This window comes from Morone saxatilis, unplaced genomic scaffold (genome assembly GCF_004916995.1).
Source record: "Morone saxatilis isolate NCDOM2014 unplaced genomic scaffold, NCSU_SB_2.0 Contig15, whole genome shotgun sequence".
Taxonomy (NCBI): Eukaryota; Metazoa; Chordata; class Actinopteri; family Moronidae; genus Morone; species Morone saxatilis.
This window is the reverse complement of record NW_023339707.1, coordinates 53,352-68,016: the sequence shown is the minus strand read 5'-3', so window position 1 is coordinate 68,016 and position 14,665 is coordinate 53,352. Positions and strand designations below refer to the sequence as shown.

Genomic DNA, 14,665 nt, shown 5'->3' with positions numbered 1-14,665 from the left:
GCTGTGTCAACCTGAATTTCTCCTGAGGGGGATAAATAAAGGAATATCTTATTTTATGCTGATTTATATGTTGGGCAATTAGTGCAATTAGCATAATTAGCATTATATTTCAGCAACTGCTTGGCTGATTTGTACAATATTGATGTGGTTTTGGGGATTATTAAGGATCCATTTTGAAATGTTCAAAAATACAATATTTTCATTTAAAACGGAAGTTATTTTTAGGTAATTCATATGCCTAATAAATTGGACTCTCTATGCAAGTAAGTTGACCAAAAAATAGTAAGTAAATCAAGTTAAAAAACACAAACTTAACCCACAGTAATTAATGCATCAACAGTTTATGTTAACAGTTACTCTATGATTATTCTGTTGTATTGACCCCTCTCACCAGCTTAAATCCTAAGAGCAAGATGGACCAAACAAGTGCACCCAGTCACTATGGCATTTCAGGCAGTAATCTACTATGATGAGATCCTAATGTAAAAAACTTGACCTATTGAAGGTTATCCTGTTATGTAGTAAATTCCCAAAGTATAGGTAAAGTAAAGGCAGAGCCAAAAAAATTTGATCCCAAAAGCAAATGACCCAGAGAAACTGTAGGCAATTCTAATAGGCTCAGCCCTCTCAAGCATGTTCGGAGCATTTGAAAGAGGTTTTAATAAATCTCCTGGAGGTTCAGAGAAACCGATGATACTAGTGGGCTGGGATGGTACGGGAAAGTAAAACTTATTTTATAAGGAGTACGGTCTAGACCTGCTCAATTTGAAAAGTGTAACTTTTGTTATGAATTGGTGCTATACAAATAAAACTGAATTGGATTGAACTGAATTGAAAGGAATCCACTGTGAGTAGTAGTAAAAGTGGAAATCCTGAGGACATGCGTATGGCCATTCAAGGGTGATTTTGTTGCAGACCACAAAATGGCAGGCAGTGCATTATTAGGCAACTAGCTAGATTAACTAATTTGGGGGAGTTTATTGTCATCTGTTGATTGGAGCGCTGTCCCAAGCTACTTTTAGATGCATTGTGATTTGCAAAGTAGAAACAGCCTATTACTCCAATGGCCACAAATTGAGCCGACCTCACAAGGGCAACTACCAATACACTGGGCACAGCCTCAGTTAAGGATTAATTACGGGAAATGAAAGGCCCAATGGTTGTAGCACAAGGACACTATTGACCGGCCGGTTGTAGTCCCCATGCCCACCACAATTGGCATACACTTATAGAGTTGCAACCACCACACAGAGGCAGCTGCCATCCTGTCGGCAGCAGCCTCCTTGGAGGACAATGGACACAATAAGGGGACAAGATGCCCAACTGACACTAAACACACACATTTTTTCTCCTCATTCTGGAGCCTTGGAAAGTTCATCATCAAGTTTTTTCAGAATACTGTCATTTCTCTTGCCATTTTCCCCACTAATTTGATTAATAGAATACATCTCTTGATGCTTCTGAACACATCATCAGTGATGTAACCAGGGGTCACTGCCTGTTTCGGGTCTTTCAATATCAAAAACACTTGCCCAGGCGACCCAGGCATCGTTGATCAGACCACAACTTGTGTTCACGTGGCATTTGCTCCCCCCCATGAACCTCCTTTCATAATCCAGAGACATCCCTAGGCTTTTTCCGTCCCTCTATGATGTTATTGAAAGCTCTTATCCTCTCCTTTCTTGTCATGCCCAGTTCTATACAGACTTTGTGGATTGATTGCCCTTCAAAACCTCTGCAGCCAACCTCCACGGGCATACACCTAGCCTTTAGCCCTGCTTCCAACAGTCTACAGCACAGTCAGCTTCATAATAACCATGTTCTTTGTTGCCTCTGAGACCAGGATGATGGCCTCAAGGTAGTTGTGGTGATGTGGTGTAAACTTAAACTGTTTCTCAAGGTCTGCAGAAGTCTGCCATTGGCCTTGGCAGCTGTACTCCAGGCTTTACTAATTGTCTGGGTGGTGGGGCGTGCTGATTCCCATGCTGATGGTTTCTGCACTAGGTTTAAGAACTTGGTTCTGACGCCAGGCGTACTGGTCCTGCCCAAGAGCCCTTCGGCAGCAGCTCAGGATGGCATTCAATAGGTCAGCCAACTTTACTGCATTGAGATCCACCTTACTAGATGTTTAGTCCATCAACAGACTGCTCTAGGGATCTAAGCTGGTGAGGGTGGTCACTACAATGGAATAATCATAGAGTAACTGTTGGTAAGTTTGTCTCCTTTTACTTTTTGATCAACTTACTTGTATAGAGACAATAAACCATATACAAAAAGCTGTGCTTCTTCTGTTCTGTTCTGTCAATGTGGTCAGCTTGCAGCAGTAACTACAGAGGCAATGACACAATGTTGGGCAGCAAAAAAACTCAAGCATAACTGAAGAAATATCTTAATATTATATGAAGACTGAACAGTTTCATGGCATTGAGCTCTCTTTATATAGTATAAAATATATAGTATATATAGTATAGTTTATTAAGTATATAAATTATGTAAAAACTGACGAAGAATCAACCAAAATTGGGGCCACTGGGAGTTTAAATATGTCTACTTCCGGTTTAAACGGCCATTTTGTATTTTGGAAAAGTATTCAGCATCCCCAATAACCCCCCAAACAACTCCAACCACTGTTAAGTTAAGATAAGATATTCCTTTAATAGTCCCACAATGGGGAATTCCAATGCTGATAATGCTAATTCCCCTACATATGCAAGTAGCGTCCGGCAGTTTCTATACGCTAGGCACCCACACTTTACATTTCTATCATAAAACTTTGGGATACTCAACATTTCCGGATTCACAGTGGGGCTATTTTGGCGTTTCAGTCTTATATAGATATGTACCAGCATGATCCTTTGAGAGTTGGTGAGGACATGATAAAGGTACATCCAGCAGATGGCGGTAATGCAGCTGTATACACTTAAATCAAAGCAGAAGAAGATCACGATATAGAGGAACTCGGCTAACCCTACATCATGGTATTGATCACCATGTCGGCGTAGAAGGAAAACAAAAGTCAGAACAATCGTTCTGTGCTGAAACGGAGTCTTTAAAATGGCCGGCGAGGAGGAGAGGGCGGTGGTCCGTGTCAAAGTCAAGGTAGGATGATTGAGGTTAGTGTAACAATAGTCTGTCAATGTCTGCTAGTTAGCTAGCGTTATCCTGTTTATTGAATTACCTGCTTAATGTTTCCTAGCTGTCTGTCAAATATACATTGTAGTGCTACACGTCGACAAAATAAAACAGCGTGTTTATAGAGTCTCTACCGTGGCTATCCGCCTATTGATCCATTTTGTTTATCGTCAGCTTTGTGTGTTGTCGCTGGTTGCGGTCAATGACAGCTGGAGGTGCTGCCTATTGTCACGTTTTTCGGACCGACTCTAACAGCGAGTTCGAGCTGGCACTGTCTAACAGTCAACTATCAAACCGTTATCGATATCCAGCCTTACGCTCCACTTTACTCGAAGCAGTGAAGCCTCACAGACCTGACGTCACCTGCCGGATCGTGCGTGCGCGTGTTCACGGACGAGCACTCCGTGACGTCACATATTAACTGAAGTTGGCCTTTACTCTAGGAAACTCATATGCCTATATTATTGGATGAATTTACTAGACTATATGTTGCAAAATTCTAATAAGAAATGGGTCAAATCAGATGAGAATATAATTAAAAAAAACCCATAAAGCAAGCTCCACAGATTTCTTTCCAAATAGCTCTGTGTATTGTGTAGGTTACACACTGAATAAACACAACTTCCGTTCAGGTGATGGATTATATTATAATACTGCAAATACAACAGAATGAAAGGATGGATATCTATGTATCATTTTACAAGTGAACAATTATAAGCAAACAAGTTCAAGGTCCAGAGTGTAACAATTAAGAGGATTTCTTAGAATATAATATTCTTATGTATTTGTTTGTTTTTGTTACCTTGGCTTGGAATGAGCCAGATAATGTAGAGAGAGATGTGCTGCAAGCTACACATGAACTAAATGTTACTGTTATTTACTGACATCAAACTTTGAGAGGACACAAGTTTCCCTGATTCCTCTTCCCACAATTGTCTCTTGTTTTTTTTCTTCTGTTTTTGTGACCAGAACGATAGTTCCACCATATCCTACCAATGAGTCTCTGACTGACCCTGTGACAAGTTCTGATGCGTTGCACTGCACTGTCACTGACACAGCCTCACACTGGCTAAGGAGTGCAAGTTTGGCCCTCAGCTGCCAGGGCAGCTGATTTGCCATAATAAACAACTCAGTTAATAACCACCATGGTTATTATAATGCTTAATAGCCTATAGAGAGTTGGATTTACTATTATTTTATTGTATTCTTTTATGTTCGGGCTGGGAGCATGGGAGTTTCAGTCTGCAACTACACTACACACTAAATTCTACATGCTGGAACTTTTTTTTTTTAAGCAAAAACATAATTAGCAATATTTGTTTTACACATAGCATATGATGAGATAGTTATTTTAAATGTAGTTTTGTATACATTTTCCATACCCTAAAATATAGTGATACTGCAAAATATATTTTTAATATCACAATAATATTTCAGCTACACCTACCAGCTATTATAAACAGTTTATAAGCATGTATCATGTAGTACGTTTAGATAAGTACAATCCCAGTATGCAACCTAAAATGACTCACAATGGAAATGGAAAAACATTCAAAAATTTGGACAATGGGTCAATAGCTTTGACCACAAAATATAAATTTTGCTAACATTTTGTGATATTTCCAAAATTATTTAATGACTTGCTTAACTTATTTTTCTTACTTTAATTTTCAATCGCTGTTCTGCACTTTTGGCACAAAGCAGAGCAGTACATCCGTCCTTGTGTACTAACCGCTAAAGTAGAATATATAAACAACAGTGTTATTACACAGTACTGTATTGGTATATTGTTTTTATATTATACCATAGTATGGGATTAAGATTAATTCCACGTTTTTCCCACAGCATGTATTTATTTTTTTATTTTTTTAACATTTGTCTGATTATAGAGATGGTGATGTAATGCTTTTCAGAAATGTGATGGGGTTCTTCCTGTGGAGTTTCGCTCCTTTGCTGTGGATCCTCAGATAACATCACTGGAGGTCCTGCAGCACATACTTATCAGAGCCTTTGATTTGAATGGGTAAGAGTGATCACCCCGTTAAAACTATTATACAAAGAAAGGCTGTCAGAGTTGGTCCTAACAAGAGTTACATTATGTATGCCAGCATTTTGTTTTTGTTCGTCTTTCAAACTAGAAAGCGGAATTTTGGGATCAGTTACCTGTCTCGAGATCGGAGTGGTGCTGAAATGTTTCTGTCTCTGGTGTCTGACTGGGATTTGGATGTTGCATTTGTCAGTGCAGCCAAACCGTATCTACAGCTCAAGATGGACATAAAACCTTCAGAAGACAGTAAGAGGACTTTATATGTTACAGAGAATATAAAGTGTAGAATTGTGCCAAATGTGGCATCTACAGAAAATTGACATTTTGTGAAATGGACCTAAACTTAACGTACAATGTGTAGTTTCTGTTTTATTAAACAAATTTGGGGACATTTCCTTTAGTAGGGAGTATAAAAAATAAATTAGATGTTTGTTTCATCTAGTACATTTTGTTCAACTGCAGGTCCTGTTATGGAGGACTGGGACATCATAAGCCCAAAAGACGTGATTGGCACTGAACAACTTCTTGCAGACAGGACCAGGTCTTTGGCATCTGCAGCTCTTCCCTTTACCCAGTCGCTATTGTCACAGGTTCCTCCACCTTCTATAATCTTTCTCACGCATTCACTTTTACTTTTTACTGTCTATGCGTCAGGGTCTTTGCTTATGCACTTGTTTCACTTGTGTTCAGGTGGGCCGAACTCTGTCCAAAGTCCAGCAGGCCTTCAGCTGGTCTTATGGGGAGGAGATCAAGCCTTTTAAGCCCCCTCTGACTGATGCTGAATTTCACAGTTACCTCAATGGACAAGGCCAGTTGACACGACCTGAAGAACTCAGACTACGTATCTACCATGGTGGTGTGGAGCCCTCACTGCGCAAGGTGTAGCATCTGTGTTCTATTCGCATTACATTCCAATCCCATGCTCTGCAGACTCCCAAATATACAGGGTTGGGTATCAGTTACATTTTATTATTATTATTAGGGCCCGAACACTGAACGTGGGAAGGCCCTATTGTATCTGTAGGAATTCTTATTATTATTTTAGTAACAAATGAATCGCATTTTTGGAGGCTTTCCCATGCTCGAAAACTCATGAAACGTGGCGCACATGTCAGTCGTGGCGAAAAATTCAGTATTTTCTAGGGGTCCACTATTAGCATGGCAAAATGCCTCCTCAGGGTCCCATAAACTGTACCACCCGGGGCCCATTCACTGATATGGGCATAAAATAGCGCACGCGTAGATATTATTCAGGGGCCTACATCAGCTGCAGCCATATCCCAAACCTGGCTGGGTGGCTCAGAATGCAGAGCGGGTCGATCACCCAATCGGCGAAGGTTGGGTGCGGTTCGATCCCCGGCTCCTCCTTGCCCATGTGTCGAGAAGTGATTGCTTGGCTGAGAGTACTGAACCCCAAATTGCTCCCGATGCCACAGCATTTGGGGTGTGTGAATGCTGTATGGAAAAAGTGGTGAATGTGGACGTTAGTGTAACAAGCGCTTTGAGTGGTCGGAAGACAGAAAGGCGGCTACACAAGTACAGGTCCATTTAACCATTTACGAATTTCCAAACCCAACAGAAGTCCGGCCATTTTGGATGAGCGGTAATTTCTGCCAATGTTGTATTTAACTCGGTCCCTAGGGAATTGATCAGCTCGACTGTCACATTTGGACAGCAGCCATCTAGAAGACATTACAATAAAAGTTGATGCTATTTGTGGACTTTTTCCCGGGGTGGCAGAGGGCCGGTGACCATGGCCAGGTGCCAGAGTTTTGATGTTTGGCGATGAGAACAAGAAGTTGCATAAATTCAGTGTACATGGTCCAACCTTTAGTGAAACTTCACATGATTGATAAGAGTCCGGCACCTTCAACACGACTATTTGATGGGAACAGTACAGTATATCAACGCCACTGCAGTTTGGGAAAGAAAGTGTCACGATTTGTAGCGTGTTCATGTTTTACTCCTGCAGGCAATGGATCGAGATTTGAATGCAGCTACTCCTAGGAAATTTATCGGCACAGACTTCAACAACATTGGTGCGGTTGAGTAACAGTCAAGAAAGTAATTTGCTGGCTTAAAAGTTGTGCTATTTTTGTGTTGTTTTTGTGGAAGGGGCGTTTCAGGTGTCGGAGGAGTCGGGCCAGTTTGTGAATTTTGCGGCCAGTTTCGGCCTTTTCATTCATTTACTTTTCACAAAGATCCCTTCTAGGAATTTATCGGAAAAGAAGGTTCAAAAATTGGGTCTTGTATCAGTTCAAAGTTCATGAAAAGTTGTTTGCTGATTTGGTGACTGTACATTCAAATGGCGGATGCCCGATGGCGTTCCATAAGAACTTATTTATCTGACAGTCCCACCGCTGGAACACGCTCATAAACTTCAGTGTAGGTGGGGTCAATCTGCAATGAAACTTCGTCTGTGTGGGTAATATTCATGATATGGTGATGCGCCACCTACTGTGCAAGCAGGGAAGAGGGGAGCTCTGGCATGGCGGGATTAGATTTAGCGTTTGAAATTTTAATGTTGGTTGCGGTCCACAGCGTGTTCAGACACACACGTGATTTACGAAAGGCACGCTGGCGAGCGCGGCCGCCAGCACACACCGAAGTTGCATGGAGTGCCTTTGAATCCGGGCCAAGTGCTCCTGGCTTGTTCATTTTGAGTGGCAATTTATTGGGAGTAGGCGGCTTTATGATTGTGTGCCGAGCTAAGGACACCTGGGTGCATACCCATGGCTTGGTCTGTCAAGCATCTTAGATATGCCCCTGTTGAGGGTGGATGAATTATCTGCGGCAAAGGGGATAAGCGTGCTCACTAAGCACAATTGCTTTAGTGGTATTTTGTGGTGTTATTTTGCTTGTCAATTCTGGTTCGTGTTGAATCCTAGTTCTGATTCTTGGCATAGTATTTCAGCAATAAAAGAAACCAAAATATGTACCACCTTTTTATTTTCAGCAGACTTAGTCATTTGTCATTAAGATGATATAGTTTATGATTATTCACAGGGTGTATGCCGCCGTCGTGGTTCCCCCCAAAGAAAAAAAAAAACAGTGCTAGTTTCTTCCTGTGTGTTCTGCACACACAAAATGTGACAATTTAAATTCTATAAGCTAATTAGGTATTGCCTACTTGTATTAGGTTGTTTGGCGATACCTCCTGAACGTCTACCCCGATGGACTGAGTGGACAGGAAAGAATGGACTACATGAAGAGGAAGACAAGGGAGTATGACCAGCTGAAGAGAGAGTGGACGGCCCAGGTCAGCAACGAGGACCTTGAATTTATACGTGGGAATGTTCTTAAAGACGTCCTCAGGACAGACCGGGCTCATCCATACTATGCAGGCTCAGAAGACAGTCCACATTTGACTGCCCTCACAGACCTGCTCACCACATTTGCTGTCACTCATCCACAGGTGTGTTGAGCTCTTCAATCAGTTGGCTTATACCTGTGTTGGAGTTTGATGGCAATTTATCTAATCCATCTCTGCTAATTGAATCATGCTTTAAATCTGTTAATGCAGAGGTTTTCAAACTGTCAGGAAAGGGGAGTCGCAGAGGGAGAGAAGTGAGGCAAACAGTTTGTAAAGTCTTGGACACACCACATGACTTTCAAAGTCATCAGATCATCAGATCTCTGTACTGTTCACACCACACAACCTTCTGTCTTGTAATTTGAAGTTGTGGTTTACACACTATGTTACTGATCAGCAACAAAATCAGGGCTAAAACCATGTAGAGCATAGGTATAGTGGTAATAGACATTTTTAAGCAGAAATGTTACAGATTATGACTTTAAGCATAACCGAAAATATACCTGTCTTACACCGTGTCACATAGGCTGCCTGAAAAGCGCGAGGTGTCTATGGCGTGTGACTGTTACGCCTGGCATGCTCACAGTGTTCACACATTGAAAAGGAAGTTTTAAACTGTACTGAATATATGTGTGTGAGAGTGTGCGCGATTAGTACAAGCAAGTACTGAGATAGAATGTTATCCCAGTGTACCCCTAAAGTAATAAGCAAAAACAACAAAAATGGCAGTAATAATGAATACTGCCTTGTTGAGTTACCCTAAAATCACCGTAAGTGAAATTCCTTTACCGTGACAACCCGCATTGAGAGTGGGTTTCTATATCTGTTATTTTAGAATTGGTTTGCCCAATGATTATAACTGTGTACCACAAGGGGTTTGTTGGTTGGTTGTACGCACATTCTCAGGCGAAAAGAGAAAATGGTTAAATCAGATTCTATGCTTCGAAATTAGTGTATACGTGTTAAATGAGACCCCTGGTTAACCGCTGAATTAAACCCAATTCATAAAAGTATGCTTATATTTCTACATGATTCAGAATTCAGCTTTTCTCTGTAAACTGCAGACTGTAACTTTGTGTGGGTGTGTTGTTTTTCAGATATCCTACTGTCAAGGCATGAGTGACATCGCCTCACCTATACTTGCGGTAATGGACAATGAGGCACATGCCTTCATTTGCTTTTGTGGCATTATGAAACGGCTGGAGGGTAACTTCCGGCCAGATGGGCAGCTCATGTCTATTAAGTTCCAGCATCTTAAGCTGCTTCTGCAGTACTCGGATCCTGAATTTTACTCTTACCTGGTGTCCCGAGGAGCTGATGACCTCTTCTTCTGTTACCGCTGGCTGCTTCTGGAACTCAAGCGAGAGTTTGCGTTTGACGATGCTTTGAGGATGCTCGAGGTTACCTGGAGCTCCCTGCCCCCGGATCCTCCTGAAACCGAGGTGGAGCTCCTGGGGCCACCACTGGAGACAGATGAAACAATGTCCTGCAAGGACAAGACAGTTGAGAATTGCCACAGAGATGATAAGGAACAAAAAGAAAAGCAGCGTAGACGACATATGCTGAGGCCTTCAAGAGAAGAATTAGTTGTGAGCAGGAATGCTGTCATAGAACAAAAAGATGTAAGTGCTGGAAAGGGAAGCGAGGGCACGGGATGTGATATTCTTCAAGTGACCATGGAAAAGGCAGATTTGCAGGCTCCTCCTTTAGAGAGGCAAACTAGTTTCGGAGAATTTAAATACTATACTGCCCGAAATAAAGATAGCTTTGAAATGGAGGATGCTGAACAGCCACAGGGCTTGGTGGCTTTAAAATCAGTAACAAGTATCCCAAGGCGCCAGTCCACAGTTGACAGTGAGGAGGACCCAGGCGAGAGAACACCTCTCATAAAAAACTGTGACAATGCTTTCTCTCCAATGTCATCATCTCCTCTCTTTCCTATTGGCCTACCAATCTGGAAAACTGGCCATTGTGTCTCTCCTACATCTTCATTGTCACCCTCCAGCTGGCCAGGTGCTTCTCCAGACTCTCCTCCAAAAACCTCTTCTCCATCCCCATCCACAACCAATGGAAGAGATGCCTTTCCAAGAACAATCTCAAAAGCACTGACCTCATCTGCCCAAGTGCTCAGCAGTACAGGAATTAACTCGCCCACAACCCCCACCATAAAGACATCTGTTGCATCTCCCTCCCACAATCGACCCCTATTATCTTCACCCATTTTGTTTGGAAGAGGCCCCTCACTGTCTGGCAGCCGGTCATATTCCAGCAATCTTCCTTCACCTGGCAACAAATCTCCCAGCACCACAGCTAACACGCCCAGTTCTTCAAAAGCTGAGACCACCAGCATCAAACCATGTTCCCTGCCGCCTCCCCAAGAGTTCGGCAAAGGAAATCCCTTCATGCTGTTCCTGTGTCTATCCATCCTGTTGGAGCACCGAGACCACATTATCAAGAACAGTTTGGATTACAATGAGCTAGCCATGCACTTTGACCGCCTTGTGCGGCGCCACAACCTGAGCAGGGTGCTGCAGCGAGCAAAGGCCTTATTTGCAGACTACTTGCAGAGTGAAGTGTGGGACTCGGAAGAAGGGGATGAGGTTAGCTCAGACTCCCCAACAGCAGCCACTGCTGCTCAACACTCCCCTTCTTCTACCATCTCTGCTAGGCCCATTTTCAGCCCTTTAGCATCACCTCGGTCGTCATCTCCAAACTCGACCTATAACTTCGCAACCACTATTCCCTCCCCAACTGCTCAAGTTTCTGTTTCTCCCACTTCCTGATAATGCCATGCATCACTTACTTCCCATCCTCAGTGAAGTCCTCAGTAGACTGTTTGTGGCCCATTGGAGCTGTCAATCTTTTTTTAGACAGCCTCCCACATTTACTTGGGCTATTAATAATATTCTCATTCTGTGTATGCCTGAATACATATATTCCTTATGTCTGTAGTCATTGTAATATTATAACATCGACCTTTCAAGTTGTTTGTCTGTTCTTCAAGCGGGGATGAAAAAATTGTATCCTCACATCCTGTGTTATCGATCGTTGCTGTTGCGCAAAATGATCAACCCTGTAATTCAGACAGTTTGGCGGACTGAGTTTTGCCAGGACCAGCAAAAGTTAAGCCACTTTGTGCATTTAGCCTGTGTTGCCCCCTTAATTAACTATGTTTATAGCTCATGTTATGTCCAGAAGCAACACAAGTGTCTTAACTAAAGCAGCCAGTAGTTAAAACATGAGGACAAATCCAGACTCTCAAGCAGAACATAAACTGACTTGTAAGTCATGTAATGTATGTCATCAGTCAGTCTAACAAAATTAACTAAAATAAACAGCACTTACAAACAAGATAAAGCCAGCACACCTTCCTGACCTAACCTGTCACCAATAACCTTAAGGGGTAAATTGACCATAAATTTACATACTGTAAACAAATTGCTCCAAAAAATATTAGTTTTCAGACAGAACCCAATGTGTATTTTAGAGGCACAGCTGCATACAAATTCAATCAGCAGATGCAAGAGGCAGTCCCTTTTAAGAATTCACAGCCTTTTTGGAGGGGAAAAATACATGCTTATCCTGGAGCTTTATGAATCAAGTACAGAGACGAGAGGTAAACTGCAGTGAAATAACTATAAGATTAGTCAGAGCATGAGCTGTACACAGTCTGTGTTTATGTTGCTGGTGACCTACAATTAAAATCTGTAACATCACTGGCCTTTTGGCGCAAATAAATGCAGTATAATTCGCACTAACAACACATGTGAAAAAGGTGAAAATTTGCTTTGCCTTCTGTCTGAACAGACTTTAAACCCCCGAATACGTCAGCATTTAAAAGAATGAAATTTTAGACAAAAATCATCATTTCAGTGAAACAGTGGTCAGTGGATTATCTGTGCAGAGCTTTTGCGTAGATTTCATCTTTGACACACATTCGCACTGTTGACCAATTAAGACTGTATTGACAGTGCTGACCTTTTTGGGAACAGTCCAAAACAGAAGAAGCTGTCATATAAGTTGGCTGACCATCCAGTGTTGTACCATGCTCTGCCAAAGTAGAAGCTGCTCCACAAAAGACATTCAGCATGATCAGTCATTGCTTTAAATAAGTGTATTAACGAATTTCAGGAGACAGAAATGAATTTCGCATTTTCTGGTGTGACTGGCCAATAAAGCTTGAAGCATTCAAGCATTTTGCTCTTCTAGCGATATCCTAGCCCCATTTGTGACCTCAGCACTCTGTGATTCAGACCCAAGCATTCCCTACACAAATTTTATGGGGAAATCAATGGTGTTTTTTTCGTCAGCTGTCCAGCAGCAAATGGCATATTCAATGGTATATTTGTAATATCAAAGACTCAAAATTCAGCATTAAAATCCAGTATTGCCAGAGCGCCAGGCAACGCTTCACTTTCTGTCTGAACACAATTTGAGAATATAACCCTGATGATGTCCTCTGTCTTATCTCAGCCTAAAGATGTTTTGTACAAGTGTTGTTGGTTGGATTTTACCTTTAACTCTTCCCAAGTGCTGTTGTATCTGATCTTGGTGGCATAGTAGTATACCCTGAGAGATGGGTCTAAATGCAAAAATGTTGCTGTGGCCCATACATTCCACCACTTGAAGATTCATAGCATTTATGTTTTTGCTGTAAATGAGACAAAATGAATTCATGTTGCCATGAGATTGATAATCTTACAATTTCTGCCGTCAGTAAAACAAACTTTAAAAAAGTTTTAATGTTGCTTAAAAGGCTTCTGTAAAAAAGCTTATATGACATGATTTAGATTTTTTACCCAGTGATTTTAAGTTAGGATAGGTGGGACGTGTGACAGAAGTTTTAAGCTATATTCAAACGTGCAACATCAGAAATTTTGGGTTAGTGCAAAGATTATGTATCAGTGACATTTACAGTTAGCTAATTAATTCTAACACAGTCACAGATACAGTATACGTTTTTGTTTTGTTGGTTTTTACAACTTTGAATGTGTCTCAGCCAATCACAGCTGAGGACTTCTAATACCAGTTTTCTAAAGTCTGACAGCTGCAACAGGTGAGTCTATTTATGTGTCAAGTTATTCATGAAAAAACCTCTTAAAGGAGTGCACAATTTGGATTGTTTTTCAGCCGATATGATAACTCATAGTTACCTACTTTTCATTGCCTCATCAAGAAATTGTAGTTTATGCACATCTGAGGGTGAGCCAGGTTTAGATGTAGTGAGTAGAGTTTGATGACATTCCATAGTTTTGTGGATCCAAATCTGACATCACTGCTGTTAACACAAAAACAAACAGTTCTGAGTCTTCAAATGTAAATTTATTTTTTCCACTCAAGTACATGGAAGAACAAACATTCTTTTGCTTTCATAGACCATAAAGCTTATCGATCAAACTGAGAAACCACAAGGAGTTCGCGAAGAAAAATATATCCTCTGAATCACGTCCAATATGTTGTCATTTTCTGTATGTACTTTTCTCTGGTTTCTCATTTTTCCCTTGCTGCCCACTGTCCTGAATTTCATGGACTCAGAATCAAGTGACTGCAAACAACCTATTATTATAATTCCATTATTATTGTTATTGTAATAATTCCAATTAATTTTTCGGTCTAACTTCTTAAACCTGATAATTGCTACATAGCAAGTTACAATAGGACAATGCAGCTTGTCATTTCTGTATCAGTGACATCACAGGTAATAGTGAAATCTTCTCATATAACAATTTTACGCATAAGAAGATGATGTAGATTGGTGATGACATACTGTATGTGGTGGACTCATACATTCAAATTACAACAGTTGTCAAGTAAGTACTGTACATCTTAGTCTTTATGCCTTTGTGTGATTGGTGATGAGAAGGTAGTAACTGGCTGTATAATCAATATCTTTATTGTTATGTTGAACATAAAGTTGAATATGATGTGATGTCACATAGGATGTCCAACGTTTTGGCAGAGAAGTGCCTCACTTGTTTGAATCAATAGACTTGATTTGTATTTATTTTCTTTTGTGCTCTTAATATCTGTCTATATTGTGTCATTGTATGGGCTAATTTAAAAGCCAGTTATAGGTTTATAGGTTATATCTGAGTGATATTTAAATGATAGAGTTGGGCCTAAAGATGTATTGTTAACATGTAAATGGTAAATGGTACCTGTACTTGTATAGC

At 41.0% G+C, this 14,665-nt stretch overlaps 1 protein-coding gene across 3 annotated transcripts; it reads left to right on the top strand.

Annotated features, from left to right (window-relative positions):
* Positions 1-2,935: 2,935 nt before the first annotated feature.
* On the top strand, positions 2,936-12,895 carry tbc1d25 (TBC1 domain family, member 25). Of its 3 annotated transcripts, none has more exons than XM_035656311.1 (7): positions 2,936-3,099; positions 5,046-5,155; positions 5,271-5,425; positions 5,642-5,769; positions 5,870-6,058; positions 8,319-8,594; positions 9,590-12,895. In XM_035656311.1, the coding sequence occupies exons 1-7, from the start codon at positions 3,055-3,057 to the stop codon at positions 11,273-11,275; spliced, it is 2,589 nt and encodes an 862-aa protein (XP_035512204.1). In that variant the 5' UTR covers positions 2,936-3,054; the 3' UTR covers positions 11,276-12,895. The 3 variants fall into 3 exon arrangements, with proteins under 3 accessions (XP_035512204.1, XP_035512206.1, XP_035512205.1); XM_035656313.1 differs by having other exon boundaries at positions 2,951-3,099; positions 5,022-5,155; XM_035656312.1 differs by having other exon boundaries at positions 2,960-3,113.
* The last annotated feature ends 1,770 nt before the right edge of the window (positions 12,896-14,665 follow it).

Coding starts and splice junctions, on each gene's coding strand:
- tbc1d25 (XM_035656311.1), top strand. CDS start 3,055: ATGGCCGGCGAGGAGGAGAGGGCGGTGGTCCGTGTCAAAGTCAAG. Junction 5,770..5,869: donor CCCAGTCGCTATTGTCACAG/GTTCCTCCACCT, acceptor ACTTGTGTTCAG/GTGGGCCGAACTCTGTCCAA. Junction 6,059..8,318: donor TGGAGCCCTCACTGCGCAAG/GTGTAGCATCTG, acceptor TACTTGTATTAG/GTTGTTTGGCGATACCTCCT.